Source organism: Vulpes vulpes, chromosome 10, assembly GCF_048418805.1.
Source record: "Vulpes vulpes isolate BD-2025 chromosome 10, VulVul3, whole genome shotgun sequence".
Taxonomy (NCBI): Eukaryota; Metazoa; Chordata; class Mammalia; order Carnivora; family Canidae; genus Vulpes; species Vulpes vulpes.
In genome coordinates, this window is record NC_132789.1 from 89,033,328 (window position 1) to 89,050,204 (window position 16,877).

The 16,877-nt window shown below is 42.3% G+C and overlaps 1 protein-coding gene across 6 annotated transcripts in view; it reads right to left on the reverse strand.

The window, feature by feature from the left end:
• RNF175 (ring finger protein 175) overlaps positions 1-16,877 on the reverse strand; it is a 59,251-nt gene that overhangs the window by 41,293 nt on the left and 1,081 nt on the right. For all 6 annotated transcript variants that reach the window (XR_011994986.1, XR_011994987.1, XM_072724888.1 and 3 more), the window contains exon 2: positions 2,640-2,677. Coding sequence is in view for 3 of the 6 variants with exons in the window: in XM_072724888.1 (XP_072580989.1) it covers positions 2,640-2,677 (38 nt within the window). In the remaining 3 variants the exon portion in view is untranslated. The remainder of the gene's footprint in view (positions 1-2,639; positions 2,678-16,877) is intronic.

The window sequence follows — 16,877 nt, forward strand, 5'->3', positions numbered from 1 at the left end:
TAGGTTAAAACATGAAATTGCCATTTTTGAAAGTCAAAATACTAAAATCATGGTAATTTCAAGTAACCTTTAATATTCTGAAATAAAAGGATATCCTGCAGATGGTGCCAATGGACCGAATATTACCTAAAGGGCTCCAGAAAACTCCTGAAGGAGCTGTATACATTTTTATTTTATTATAAGGAGAAAGAAGAAGCCTAACTATTACCTTAGGCAGGCATAAACGTTTGGAGGATGGCTGAGTATCTCAGTTTTTAGTTGGACTCTGGGTCTGTATAACAGTAGAGGAGACACTATAGTAGTATGTCACCTGGTTTAAGTTCCTATAGCAGAGGTGGCTTCAGATAAAGCCGAGAGCAGTGGTTATTGATGTTGGCTGCAAATTGGAAATCACTAGAGAGCTTTTTTTTTTTTTTAAAGATTTTATTTGTTTATTTCACAGAGAGAGAGAGTGAGACAGAGAGCGTGCAAGCACGAGCAGGAATGGCAGGGAGAGGCAGAGGGAGAAGCAGGCTCCCCTGGAGCAGGGACCCTGGAGCATGACCTGAGCCGAAGGCAGATGCTTAACCGACCGAGCCACCAGGCACCTGTCACTGGGGAGCTTTTTTTTTTTTAAAGATTTTATTTATTTATTCATGAGAGACAGAGAGAGAGTGAGAGAGAGAGAGAGAGAGAGAGAGAGGCAGAGACACAGGCAGAGGGAGAAGCAGGCTCCATGCAGGGAGCCTGATGTGGGACTGGATCCTGGGTCTGCAGGATCAGGTCCTGGGCTGAAGGCGGCGCTAAACCGCTGAGCCACCCGGCCTGCCCACTGGGGAGCTTTTAAAAGTCCCACTGTCCAACCTGTGCCCAGATCAATCAAATGACCGTTTCTGCATATTCTGGGCTGAGCTGTGCCCACCTGAATTCATATGTTGAAGCCCTGACCCTGTTCCTCAGGTGACTGTATGTGGAGACAGGAATTTAAGGAGGCAATAAGGTGAAATGCCATCACTTAATGGGCCCTAATCCAATCTGACCCGTGTCCATTGAAGAAGAGGATATTTGGATAGAAACTCACACAGAGGGAAGACTGTGCGAAGATGCAGTGAGAAGGCAGGCATCTGCAAGCCAAAGAGAAGTGTCAGGAGAAACCAAACCTGGGACACCTTGACCTTTGACCTCTGGCTCCCAGAAAGGTGAAAAAATAAATTTCTGTTGTTTAAGCCACCAGGGCTGTGGTACTGGTATGGCACTTCAAGATCCACATGTGAGTTTTAGGTGCAGCCAAGATCGAGAACCACTGGGCTACAGGAAGACCCAGCAGTCCAGGGTCAAGATTAGGGACAGTGGGAAAATTATGAATGTTGCCAATCAAGTACTTTATAAATAGTGGTTAGCATTATTTTTCACCCCAGTGGGGCACCATAGGTCACAAAATCTCTTGAAGTGTCCACTTACGACTGGCTATAGTGTGCATTTAATGTACCGATTAGAAAACACTGCAGGGTAACAGTCTGTGCTATAAGACTGTGGCCTTTTAAAGGCCCTCATTGGGTCTGCGGTTGGGTTCTCCCCCTTTACCAGTAATTTATCCAGCTGCTCTAAAGAGTAAAGTACCAAGTGCCTCCGAAAAGGGCACTGAGGGTGCCCCCTGCTGGAGATGTGCGGAAATGAGCCTGCGGAGCCTAGTAAATGATCCAGCCTGAGTTGAGCTTCTTTGAGATGGAATCTTAGAGCCTTAATGCTGGAAGGTACACTAGATGTGCTGAAACCCCTACGTTTATCAAATGAAGAGGCTCAAGTCCGTATCAGGTAAGCAGTCTGAATAAAATTACATTGTTAACGGTCTGTGTGTGTTGGAAGCTGAGCTTAAGGGACAAGACTGATTTTCAGAAGCTCATTAAAAAATGCACTCATTTCTCTGAAGAAATGGGAAGTGAAGAAAAACAAAAGGTACAAGCACTTATAGTTTTTACAGTCCCTAACCCAAAATAGCTATTTAATATTCTTTTCAGTGAATAGACTTTCAACTTATGCCATGTAGATAGAAGAGTGAATTTATCATCGGTCTAAAATGGACTTGCATGGATATAAAACAAAATACGCTTTTTGACATTCATCTCTTTTGTGTATATATAATGAAAACACATCTCAAATATGAAATGGTTAACCTATGTGGATGTACCTTGCAAAGTATAAAGTAGTATGCAAATATAGTAAGTGTTTCCTATTTTGATTAGGAATACATTCAGAATTGATTACCATCATGCAAAAAAGGAGGAACTTTTCATTTATATTTCATTTCATTTGGTGCCCAAGGGCCCTAATGGCCCCGTAGTAAGTACCAGAACACAGGGGAAATAGCATATAAAGAAAACCATATGGATCTTGTGCCTAAAATAAATACTGACTTGACACTGCCTTATTTTGAAGGACATACAAATCCAGCTTTGTAGGACTGCATGGAACACACTGTAGGAAACATGGAATCCCTGTGGTGTTGGTTTATCTTTGCCCATACATGCTATGCTAACCCACCTTCTGTAGCTCAAGGTATTTACAAATAAATCATGCTTTGTTTAATTTCTCAAAATGCTAAGGTGGAAATGTAATTTTTAGTATAACAGCTGTAAAAAATATAAATATTAATCACTTACTTCCACTCATCATCCACAGAAAGCTTTGTTTGAGAGATCTGAAAGAAACAAAAAGAGCCCTTCTCAAAATTTCTTTGTTTTTGCAGCTTGTATTTTACAGCATTAAATGGAAAACCCAAACCATGAAAAATAGTGATGTTTTCTAGCACTAGAATAACTTAAGATGATAGCCCTAGTAGAATATTTGCTTATGGAAGTAACACACACCCACACACCCCAAAACAAAAGGGTAATAAGATTACTATTAATAAATATTTGATTCTGCTCCTAAGTCAGAGAACCGGACGCAGCTTCATTTCTGTAGTTTACCTGGCAATTTAGTCAAGGTTGTAGAGCGTGGCCTCCCAATAGGCAGCGTCACCCTGGCTTTTGAGATATATGTGAATCTCAGAGAATCTCTCTTGCTGGTGTCCCCAGTGATGTCAATGAATAAATATCTCCACATTCAAGGTTTTGGAGACAGAGCTGACCAGAGGCTCTACCTGTTTAGAGCATTTTTTTGTGTCCTGCTTATTTAATTTAAGGCCTTGCCCTTGCAGACTGAGCTGGAGAGCATAGAGACTACCCTAGGAAGTGCTTTTGTAAGACCTACAGATTGTAGCCACAGGCTGCCTGCCTCCCCTCGATCACTGCTAATCCACTACATTTGGTTATTTGGAGCATTTAAGGCAATCCTTGAAAAGGTATAACTTATAATTTTTATGGAGAGCACAGAGAGCTTAATCCCTAGTTCTATATGTTAAAAGCTAAGATCCCCAATGATGGCAAAGAAGGGAAGGCAAATATAACATTTGTTACACAAATATGATACTACCTAGGTTTTTTTCTATATATTTTTTCAAATGGCATCAGCAAGTTTGACAAATGGGAAAAAACAATGCCATTTATAGTTCAATCTAGGTTTCTCTGGCTCTGGTAAAGATTCCATAATAAAATCTGTGCTTCTGCCAGAGGCTTGAGGGATTCTCTTAGAAGAGAGAACAAGACTTCAGATAATACAGCTAAGTAGGGGCTTGGGCAATATTTGCACAATGCCAGGACTTGCCAGGTTAATGCCAGGAAAGAGGAAGTAGGGAAAGCAGCAAGTGATGCTGGCAGCTTCTCTATGGCTCCCTGCTCCTGGATGATCCCATCAGGTGGTCCCTGATATTCAAACAGAGGTCAGAACAGCTGGGCTTCATGCTGCCCTCTAGGAGCAAAGCCTTAGTGGCAACCCTTAGGGAGTAGCAGCACCTGAGTCCCTACCTGACAGGTCCCTCTCTGCTGACTGGTGTTTTGGGGTAGAGAACATTGTTATGGGTTTAGAGCCATGAATGATGCACCCATTTAGCACCGCCAGCACTGGACGTTGAGCTAACTCGTTCCTTGGGTAACATTGGGCACATCAATAGCCTGTGATTGTCTCAGTTTCCTTATTAGAAAATGGGGATTGATAGAATAGCTCCTCTTGTTAGCTTTGCTGGGACTGTTGTGAGTATAAATAAGATTTGTTGGTGCTCAACCCAAGGGCCAATTATCTCAATAGAAGTTATAACTTACTACTTCTACTACTCTCTTCTACTTCTCTTTTTGCTATTCAGCATCTTGGGGTTCACAGTGCTTCTTATTAAAATCAATTTTTCTTCCTACTGAAGACCAGGAAAGCTTAGGGAGTAGAAATTATAGCTGAAAAGATTTCTACTAAACACAAGTAAGAACTTTGTTAGATCAAGTATACTGAAAAACACTCATTTCCTGGGGATAAAGTGAATATGATGATGATGATGATGATAATGATATTTTTGGAGACATCTCTTTTCTAGTAATAGTCCCCCGTAGTACGATATTTTTTTCTAGGGTGGAGTGTACTTTTTGACAAATTTTTTTCTGGTATGCTATTATGCAAGCCCATTCAATATCTTATGAGGATTTATTTTGGAAATTAAAATGACACTAAAATTCATCTGGAAAGATGAGCATGTCTAAGGATAGTGAGGAAAACTCAAGAGAAGAGTAAAGACTGGACATTTGGCCTGCCAGGTACTGAAGTGCACAATAAAGCCACAGAAATTAATTAAAAGTATTACTGGTCCAGGAACAGATCCAAGTACGCATGATAAATGAGTCACTTCAAATCAGCGAGAAAAAAAAGTGGATTGTTCGACAAATGTTGCTGAGACAACTGGTTAGGCATTTGAAAAAATATATATACAGCTGGATCCACACTCCACATCTCAAAATAAATTCCAGATGTACCAAATATTTGAATGTAAAAAAGAAAGTCTTAAAAGCACTAGAAGAAAATATGGGTAAATGTTTTAGTAATCATTTAGTGGACAAAATATTCTTAAGTGCTGGAAAAATTTTATGGAGAAGGGTAGACATGCAGATCCCACAGGGTCAAAACCGCATTCATAGGGACTTGCCTTAGCTGCAAACTAAATATTTAGTTGAGGAAGTCAGAATACAATTATTACAAGTAAAGACGCTAGGGATACATTGATAATTAAGGTTAATATTATACTTATTACTACTTTTCAGGGTTTGTCTGAAACTAATTGATTGGAAGTCAATTGTACTAGCTGATACTAAAGAAGTAGGATCCTCATCAGTAAAGAAACTATAGGAATAATCAGACTACATCAACGAAATGTCAGTAACATGCAGCAGCTTCGAATCCGAAATGGTGGTTGGATGTAAAATGGAAATATAATTGTTGAAGGAAACAGACAATGAGGAGAGTTGAGCCAATAATTACATGTAATCCGTGGAATCCTGTGGCTATGAAGAAGGTAGAGCCACAGACTCCATCTGAGATAGTAAAAGATGTTTTGTAGTATTCTGAAGCTTGAAGAAGTGTAAAATAAACACCTAGGTAAATAGTGATGAATAGGGCTTGGAGTCTGTGTTTGCGGTTTCCTTCTATAAGGCTGTGGTGGGCTCAGGTCACCGAGACTCCGGAGGCTAAGAGAACAGAGATGTTGAGTAGTGGAACTTCTAGGGGATTAAGGGGAACGATGCCTGTAGGCGGCCAGCAGCCCCCAAGTTGGAGGGTTGGACCTAAACTAGAGTGGTAAAAAGCTCAGAAGAATCCCGCAAAGAAGAATACTTCTGATACAATAAATAAAATTATTCCATAGCACAGTCCTTTTTGGACAATGGGAGTCTGGTATCCCTGGAATGTACTTTCTTGGATGACATCTCATCATCATTGATATATAGTTAGTGTGTTGGTTGTCAGCCCTAATGCTAGTAGGGCTACTGAGTTAAAGTGAAATCGTATGATTAAGCCTGAAGTCATAAGAAGGGCTGAAAGAGCTGCTGTTAGCGGTCATGGGCTTGGGTTTACTATGTGATAAGCATGAGTTTGGTGGGTCATCAGGTGTTATCATGTAGATATAAACTCACTAGCAGGGTGAAAACATAGGCTTGAGTTAAGGCCATGGTGAATTCGAGAATGGTTAATAGGATTAAAATAATAAAGGTAATGACAGCTGTAGTAGTACTAATATTTATTAAAGCAAGAGTAGTTCCTCCAATAAGGTGAATTAGTAGGTGACCTGCAGTAATGTTACCTGTTAATCGTACAGCCAGGGCTATGGGTTGAATAAATAGGCAGATAGTTTTGATAGTTACAAGTATTGGGATGAGGGGGAGGGGTGCGGTGTTCCTTGTGGCAGGAAATGTGTAGAGATGCTTTGGACTTGTATCGAAAACCAGTAATAACTGTCCCTGCTCATAGAGGGATGGCTATTCCCAGGTTTATAGATAATTGTGTGGTAGGGGTAAATGAGTGGGGTAATAATCTGAGTAGGTTAGTTGAGCCAATGAATAGTATGAGTGAAATTAGTGTAAGAGCTCAAGTTCATCCTCTTTGATTGTGGATAGCTATTATTTGCTTTGATGTTAGTTGAATTAATCATTGTTGAATGGAGATGAGACTATTGTTGATTAGACGGTTAGGTGAGGGAAATAGGATACTTGGAAATATAACAATTAAGATTACAATACAGAGTCCTATTATTGTTGGGGTAGTGAAAGAGGGGAATAAATTTTCGTTCATTTGTTTTCTCAAGGTGTGGACTATTTTGATGGTTTTATTGATTTTAATCCTGGATTTTGGATAATAGTGTTTTGAAATTTTTAGTTGAAATATAATGAATGGGGTTAAAATTATTGAGAGAATTGTGATGAATCAAGTTGATGTATCTCATTGTGGCATTTCATTGAGGAGAGGCTTAAACTCTGTCTTTAACTTAAAAGGTTAATGCTTTATAGCTTCTCAATGATTATATAGCATTAAGGCAGAACAAGTTTCGAAATATGAAAGTGGGGCTATTTCCAGAACGATTGGTGTAAAACTATGATTGGATCCACAGATTTCGGAGCACAATACAAGGCCTCAAGTTTAATTATCCAGCAAATTTCTTCAAATTCTCCAATCTCTTAGGCTATTATCCTATCATCATACACCACTTCACACCAAAAATAAACCTATTAATAAGCCAAAAATCAGCATTAACACTCCTAGGCATAATCTGACTAGAAAATGTATTACCCAAATCAATTTCTTATTTCCAAATAAAATCCTCCCCCTTAATTTCTAACCCAAAAGGCCTAATTAAATTATATTTTCTCTCTTTTATAATTACTATAGCTCTTAGCCTACTAATTCTTAATTACCATGAGTAACTTTTATAATCACTAAAACACCAGTCAACAATGATCAACCAGTAACAATCACCAATCAAGTTCCATAACTACATAATGCGGCAATTCCCATAGCCTCCTCACTGAAAAACCCTGAATCTCCTGTACCATAACTTAATCACCTATTCCATTAAATTTCAGCACGACCTCAACCTCATCATCCTTTAAAATATAGCAAGCAGTCAACAACTCAGATAATAAACCAGTAATAAATGCAGCCAATACAGCCTTATTAGAAACCCAAACCCCAGGATACTGCTCAGTAGCCACAGCAGTCGTATAACCAAAGCCCATAAGCATACCCCCTAAATAAATTAAAAAGACTATCAGCCCCAAAAAGGATCCTCCAAAATTCAACACAATAGCAGAACCAATACCTCCACTAACAATTAGTTCAAGCCCACCATAAATAAGAGAAGGTTTCGTGGCAAAACCCACTAAACTTATTACAAAGACAATACTTAAAATAAAGACAATGTATGTTATCATTATTCCTACATGGAATCTACCATGACTAATGACATGAAAAATCATCGTTGTGGTTCAATTACAAAGAATATTAATGACCAACATTCGAAAAACTCACCCACTAGCCAAAATTGTTAACACCTCATTCATTGATCTTCCTGCACCATCAAATATTTCAGCATGATGAAACTGCGGATCCCTACTGGGTTATGCCTAATCCTACAAATTCCAACAGGACTATTCCTAGCCATACACTACACATCAGACACAGCAACAGCCTTTTCATCAATCATCCATATTTGCCGAGTAAATTACGGCTGAATTATCCGATATATACATGCAAATGGAGCCTTCATATTTTTCATTTGTCTATTTATGCACAAAGGATGAGGATTATATTACGGCTCCTACGTATTCATAGAAACATGAAATATTGGAATTATCCTCCTATTTGCAACTATAGCCACGGCATTCATAGGTTATGTCTTACCATGAGGACAAATATCTTTTTGAGGAGCAACTGTCATCACAAACTTACTTTCAGCAATTCCCTACATTGGAACCAGCCTGGTTGAATGAATCTGAGGTGGTTTCTCAGTCGACAAAGCAACCCTAACATGATTCTTTGCATTCCACTTTATTCTCCCATTCATCATTGCTGCCCTAGCTATAGTTCACTTACTGTCCCTACATGAAACAGGATCCAACAATCCTTCAGGAATTTCATCCGACTCAGACAAAATCCCATTCCACCCCTACTATATAATCAAAGACACTCTAGGAGAATCAGTCCTTATTCTAACATTAATATCACTAGTCCTATTCACACCTGACCTACTAGGAGACCCGGACAACTGTATTCCTGCAAACCCTCTTAACACCCCTCCACATATCAAACCTGAATAATATTTTCTATTTGCCTACGCTATCTTACAATCCATCCCCAATAAACCAGGAGGAGTGCTCACCCTAGTATTCTCCATCCTAATCCTAGCAATCATCCCCTTACTTCATACATCCAAACAGCGTGGAATGATATTTTGACCACTTAGCCAATGCTTATTTTGATTAACAGCAGACCTGCTCACATTACATGAGTTGGGGGACAACCACTAGAACATCCCTTTATAGTTATATAAGTGATAATTGGTCAAACAGTATCAATTCTATATTTCACAATCCTAATCCTAATACCAAGCACTAGCATTATCAAAAACAACCTCCTAAAGTGAAGAGTCTATGTAATATAATAATTATTTTGTTCTTGTAAACCAAAGATGGAGAATGATCATTTTCCCCAAGACTCAAGGAAGAAGCATCATCTCCACCATCAGCACTCAAAGCTGAAATTCTTTTTTTGAACTATTCCCTGATAGACAAATCCTACCCGACAACTTTCTCAATTCATATATTGCTATAACTCTAATGTGCTATGCCCGTATGCCTAAAAAAGCTTCCATTCCCACCTACCCAACCAATACAAAAGTCAGCATTCTTGAACCCTTTCCTCTCTACCATAGCCCTACATCAATGGCCCATAGTCTTCGACATCCCTACGTATGTCGTGCATTAGTGGTTTGCCCCGTGCATATAAGCATGTTACATGTTATTATTAATATTAATATTACATAAGGACATACATTCAATCACTATTTCTCTTCAACTGGAAATGAACTATTGCTCTTTATTTAGTCCAGTAAGGGCTTGATCCCCAAGCCTCGAGAAACCATCAATCCTTGTGTGAAGTGTTCTTCTTGCTCTGGGCCCATTTCCACGTGGGGGTTTCTAGCCTGAAACTATACCTGGCATCTGGTTCTGGTTCTTACTTCAGGGCCATGTTCTCCTTTACTCCTATCCTATAATCCTCTCAAATGGGACATCTCGATGGACTAATGACTAATCAGCCCATGATCACACATAACTGTGGTGTCATGCATTTGGTATCTTTTAATTTTTAGGGGGGAGGGGACTTGGTATCACTCAGCTATGACCGTAAAGGTCTTGATGCAGTCAAATAATGTGTAGCCAGGCTTAATTAATATCATATACCAGCATCACATAACTATAAGGTGCAATTCAGTCAAGGGTCACAGGACATATGAATTTTCAGGGATCCCTGGGTGGCTCAGTGGTCTAGTGACTGCCTTTGGCCCAGGGCGTGATCCTGGAGACCCGGGATTGAGTCCCACATTGGGCTCCCTGCATGGAGCCTGCTTCTCCCTCTGCCTGTGTCTCTCTCTCTCATGAATAAATAAAATATTAAAAAAAAGGACATATGAATTTTCATACACATATGCGCATACGTACACACATACACTAAGACATTAACTTAACCAAACCCCCCTTACGCCCCATAAACTTATATGTACACAATATACTTATTTGCATCCCACCAAACCCCAAAAACAGGACTAAGTAAATGCAACATATATATGCTAGTATCCAAAATTCATACAACAAATTTAACACCTTAGCTAATTCAGTAAAACAATTACAACCCTTAAATCTGCAATCTATAGATAGGCCTTCCTTGACTCCATCCTTCCATTTAATATATAATAAATTCAAACTTAACATTTACATAAATTTGTGCCAATATAAATATACTTGTTAATGTAGTTTAATAAGTAAAGCAAGACCCTGAAAATGCCTGGATGAGTCATAAGACTCCATAAACACAAAGGTTTGGTCCTAGCCTTCCTATTAGTCCTTAGTAAGATTACACACGCACCCTCCACACCCCAGTGAGAATGCCCTCAACATCACCGATGATTTAAAGGAGCAGGTATCAAGCACACTCATAAAGTAGCTCATGACACCTTGCTGAGCCTCACCCCCACGGGATACAGCAGTGATTTTAATTTTTTAAGCCATGAACGAAAGTTTGACTAAGCTCTATTAAAGACAGTTGGTAAATTTTGTGCCAGCCACGAAAAATTTCTGGTAGAGACCAGAAATTATAGAGTTAAAAAAAAAAAAAAAAGGCAACAGTTGTTTTTTGTTTTTGTTTTTGTTTTTCCTGGGTAGAATGAAAGTTAGAACTTTACTTTGGGAGTGAAAGTGGTTAGCCAGGAGGAGCTCAGGGTCAGAGCCTTGTCCAAAGGGATGGTTTAAAACCTGTGGGACTTTGAGGGGGATTTGGTTGGACCAGAAACCAGGTTGGGGTCACACGGAGAGCCTCAGGGGGTCCACTGAGAGAGCTAGTTGAATCTTTAGATCCCAGAATCCCCCAGCCCTGCCTTCTCTAGGACAGTGAGGTGACTGGTGGGGCCAAGGGGCAGGCAGACATTGTAGGGGAAAAGGTAGGGGGGTTGTCCACTCACTCCTGCCGTGGATGAGTCCATTCACTGCACCTCGCCCACTATCCTTGACCCCACATCCAGGGCGACAGGGAGGTGATGGGGTACAGTCACTTCATTACTGTGGGCAGAGGACCCAGGGTGCCTGCCGCCTGGGGGTGGGGAGGTGGGACACACGGGGTGGGCTGGGAGGTGGCTCCTGCACTCTCTTGCTTCTGGATGTCCCCTATTGCAGGGCTGAGAGTGAGAAGGTCATCCCTGGGGTTGGGGAGGATAAGTCCCTCTGAGCACTGGAATCTTCTGTGAGCATGAGAATGCTGCTGCCTTGGTGTAGAGCCCCTGCCTGCCACCTGCCAGGGAGGGTCCACTACCGGTTCCTGAGAACAGTTCAAAGTTGTTGCCTCTGGAGAGTGGGAAATTAGGAACGGGAAAGAGTGGGGTGGTGATGGGGTCCCATTGGGGTTTTTTGTTTTAAGTCTTGTAGAACTATTTGACTCCTTAAAATGTGGGCATCCATAGTTTTAACAAAAATTAACATTAAAAAGAAAAAAAATGTCCATAACAGTAAGACATAATTTTCATTTAAAAGGGAAAAACGTTTAGTGCTGTCATCAGCCAGTGCTGTTGAGGAAAATAGCCTTCCTGTGCCCTTCAGGTATGATGTGTACATGAAGACAGTTTCTCTGAACAGAAATTTGGCAAGGCCTGTCAACATTTTAAGTGTTCGTTTATCCTATGTAGAATGGTCTAGGAATATTCTCTCATGAAGCGAAGAGGAAAACATACAGGGAAAGATGACACAGGTGTTCTCATAGTTTTATTTATGATATTGAGAAACCACCTATGTGTCAATCCCCCTATGTGGGGGATCAGTTAATTGGTTATGATACATCTATAACAAAGGAAATCTATTGGCTCTTAAAATCATTGTGCAGATATTTATTTATTTATTTATTTATTTATTTATTTATTTATTTACTTTAAAGATTTTTATTTATTCATGAGAGACAGACAGACACACAGGCAGGGGGAGAAGCAGGCTCCATGCAGGGAGCCCAAGGTGGGACTTGATCCCAGGTCTCCAGGATCAGGCCCTGGGCTGAAGGTGGTGCTAAACTGCTGAGCCACCTGGGCTGCCCAGGTCTATACTTATTGACACAGAAGCATCTCCATGACATTTTAAGAGAAAAAACATGCTTAAAAAACAGTTGTATAGGGGGCTCAGTGGTTGACCATCTGCCTTTGGCTCGGGTTGTGATCCCAGGATCAGGGATCGAGTCCCACATCAGGTTCCCCGTAGGGAGCCTGCTTCTCCCTCTGCCTGTGTCTCCACCCCTCTGTGTCTCTCATGAATGAATAAATAAAATCTTTTTTTTTTTAATAAATAAAATCTTTAAAAAAGTTGTATATAATGTAAACCTATTAATGTAAATATATAGTTACGTAGAATAAAGAAACATTGATGTAAAAAAAAAAAAAAAAGAATAAAGAAACATCAAGAAGAAAGAGATGTCCAGAATGGTCACCCAAGTGCTGACAGGAATGATCCGTGAGGGCTGATGTGTACTGGAATACTTACTCCTTTTTAATACTTGTCTATATTGAATATATTCTGCATGAACATAAGTCATTTAAAAGAAGAAGTTATTCTGATGCTGCTTCTCCTTTCTCCTCCTTGTCTATCGGTTGCCTAGTCCTTTTTCCCTATTTACCTTTCCTCCTCTTTTAGCTCACTTTTGAGCTTCAGATTCTTCTCTCCAAGTGCCTTCCACAGATCTCCACTGGGATGTCCCTCAGACACACAAACTCAGCCTGGCCCACACTGAACATACCAATTTCCATCCAACCTGCTTCCATCTCAGTGCACCCCTTCTCACTCAATAGACCCACATCCCATCTTTCAAAACGGAACTGTGGGGCACCATTCTTGACCCTAACCCTCCACCCCCAACCCAGTACCCTCCTGCCATTTCATTCATTCAACAAACATCTACTGACTACCTCCTGGGTGCCAGGCACTCGGGCAGGAGTTGGCATGCAATAAAGGTGAGTAAGACAGACAAGGTTCCTGTTCTCATGAACTGAGCCGTGTGTTCTAGACAAGGTATGGACAAGAAACAAGGAAAACAAAGACCGAATGTGGTCAATTCTCTGAAGAAACTAAACAGGTTGTGTAGTTAAAAAAAAAAAAAAAAAAAAAAGGCAGCATGGGGAGGGGCTGTTACTCTCTAGACTGGTTGGCAAGGGAAGGCCTCTCTGAGCCCGCAGAGAGATCCAACTCAGCATGCAGAGTGTTCTTCACAAGGGGCTCTTGCCTTCACTTCTTTTCTCCCTTCGAACAGGGAGGGTGATCCAATGAAAAGCAAACTGATGCCGTTTGATCCCCTGCTCAAAAGCCAAGTGGCTGCCCTTGTCACTAACATGGCTCCTGGGGCTCTTTCCAGCTTCATTTCTCTCCACAGCCCCTGCATACCCTTCGCTCCAGCCAAGTAGTACCTTCCTTCCCCTGAACGCTTTTCCTCCACCCCCAGGCATCCTTTGGGGATGCCCTGGATTCTTCTTCCTCCAGGAAGCCTTTTGGGTTAGGCCTCTCCAGGAAGCCCACTCTCCAGGGAACATTGCTACCACACTGCATGGTCACTGGTGATTTAGTACCTGTCTCATCCCACCCTGAGTACCCCCTGTCTGGCACATCATGTACTCAATCCATATACAGTTGATCTTTGAACAATGCAGGGGTTAGGGGTGCAATCCAGTCCCCATACAGTCAAAAATCTGCGTATAACTTTTATTGCCCAAGGCTTAGCTAACAGTCTGCTGAGGACTAGAAGCCTTCCCAGTAACATAAACAGCCAAGCAACACGTATTACATATGTCATATGTATGACAACTGTGTTCTTATAAGAAAGTCCGCTAAAGAAAATGTTATGAAAATCAGAAAGCGAATGCATTTACAGTACTGCACTGTAAATAACCTGCATGTAAGTGGATCCGTGTAGTTCAAACCCATGTTGTTCAAGGGTCCACTGTATTTGAAGATGCCTGTCTCCTAGGGCCAGCGCTCACCCTTTCTCACCTCAGCTGTCGCCTCCAAATTGGTGTCCCCACTTTGAATGATTCCCTCACAAAAATCCATCTGTTATGAAAATCTTGCTAGAATGTGTGGAGAAACCCGAATAGTCAACTCAAACTACTGCTGTCCCTGGGACCTATGTGAGGGAGGTAGGGACGTGTTAAGCTTGGAGAGATGTGTTTAATGTAATGGAATCCATGGCACTGGGTGAGGACAAAACTTCCATGGATGGAGGGGGAGGGACCTGTTGTGTCTGGCCTGCTCCAAGGCAGAGAACCGTGTTGGGGCAGAGGTGGGTCCTCTGAGGAAAATCAGACGCTGCATAGCAGGCCTCGGACAAGCAGAAGAGGGAACTGCTGGATCCACCCTGTCTGCTCTCTTGTACCTCAACTTTGAGGAGCCTTGGGAGTAGACAGGGTGTGTAGCTGGCTCAAAAGACCACAGAGGGTATAGCTTGCGGGTGGTGGGGGGGGGGTTGGAGGATGGGGAATAGGGAGATGTTGTTTGTCCCAAAGAGGTATACAGGAAGGTGGGCAGATCATGAAGTTGTAGGTTTATTATTTACTCACTTATTTGTCCAATAAACATTTCCTGAGGCCCTGTCATTTGCCAGGCTCTGTGCTGGGTTCTGGAAATACAGTATCCAGCAAAGCAGATCAAGTGGCTGTTTTGCTGGAGCTTCCAAGGTGTTAGAGATTCTCAGAAAAACATATAGACATTCTTCAAGGGGTAATAAGGATGATGAATGACAATAAAAAATAGGGGAAGGTTTAGAGTCAGAGGGTCCTGTAATATACAGGCGGTTCAGTTAATTCTTATGGGGTTGGGATGGTCAGTAATCATACCTATGTTTCTTTCATTATCCTCAGCTCTTATAAAGTCTATTTTAAACTAGCACTTTGGGGATCCCTGGGTGGTGCAGCGGTTTGGCGCCTGCCTTTGGCCCAGGGTGCGATCCTGGAGACCTGGGATGGAGTCCCACGTCGGGCTCCTGGTGCATGGAGCCTGCTTCTCCCTCTGCCTGTGTCTCTGCCTCTCTCTCTCTCTCACTGTGTGCCTATCATAAATAAATAAAATTTAAAAAATATATTTTTTAAACTAGCACTTCTCCAACTTTGATGTGCAGTCACCCAGGGGTTTGGTTAAAATGCAGATTGGAAGCCAGTAGGTTTGGGGTGGGGGACTGAGACTCTGCATTTCTAATCGGTGCCACCGATTAGGTCAGGTGACACCTTGGCTGTTGTTTCCTAGACCACATGGCTCTGCTCTGGGGGATTAAGGGAAAAGCTCTGAGTTCCTCCCAGGGCAGCATTAGGACCATGCCTCCTGAGGGCAGTGGGCAAGGCGGTGACAGCAGCCTTAGGGACAGTAGACCTTAGCTGCAGAAGTGACTCTCCCAGTCTCTGGCCCTTCCCAGCTTGCAGACTTCTTCATCTGAAACCCATAGTGAAGGACTTGATCTGGGTTTGAAATCAGCAAGTAAGTCATGGAGTTCCCTTGTAGCTTCCCCATTTTTAGAAAATAAATCTCCAGTGCATACTACGGTACAAGACTTGTCACTACTGGGATGCCTGGGTGGCTCAGTGGTTGAGCATCTGCCTTTGACTCAGGGGATGATCCTGAAGTCCCGGGATCGAGTCCCACATCGGGCTCCCTACATGGAGCCTGCTTCTCCCTCTGCTTGTCTCTCTCTGTGTGGCTCTCATGAATAAATAAATAAATAAAATCTTAAAAAAAAAAAAAAAGACTTGTCACTACCAAGCTTTCCCCTCGGACTAGGCTTCACGAACCCTGGATTTCTGTCCAGGTCACAGTGAATATCCACCCCCACCCCACCTTTCTCCATGCTCACCTCTCATCTCCCAACAGTTTTTTTCATCTCCACGTAGTTTTGGTATTTCTGTTTCTTCCACAGAGACCTCTCATCTCCCCTCCTGGCCACATGGAATCTCATCCATCTGAGGCTCAGCTCACAAAAGCCACGCCATCCCCTCCCAATCAGCCAGCCTGTGCCCACCCTCCCTGCCAGAAGCAATTCCTTGCTTCCTAGAAATCCTACAAAACTTCACTTGAACCTCTTCTGGGGACAGTAATCCCTTCTACCGTCGATGAGTTATTTTATCCTTGTTACACTTTCTTTCCAGGATGTGAGCTCCCAGAGGAAAGGTCTACCTCTACCTCCCCCCTTACCCTTACCCACGAGGAGCACAGTTCTTGGCATGTGATCATGGCCTAAGACTCGTCTATGAACGAAAAATAGTAATGACTTAGATTTGAAATCACGAAAGGGCGTGGGTGGGGAGAGCCTGGGGGATAGAAAGTGCTAGCCCCGGAGTTCTCCAAACGTCAGCATTAGCCCCTCTGGTAATTAATCAGACTTCTAAGGGATGGCCAGGTACTGTCCCTGAGTCAGGAACTGGAAACCCTGGGGGCTGAGCCCAACTATCTGCTTTTTATTTTTATGATTTTTGTAACCAGCTGATGGAGGGCTGTTTACATTTATTTATTCGGCGCCGTCGCCACTAACCAGCCTTCAGAGAGGGACTCGATGCCCGCGCCCCTCCGGAGCCCACAGTCGAAGGCGCTGCCCACCCAGCACCCTCCAGCCGCCGCCCTCCGCCTTCCGGGGGCCCTGGGGCTCCTGCGGGGAGCGGGGAGGGGGGCCGCCAGCAGGGACCACGGGGAACAGCTAGGGATGCGGCAGGTGAG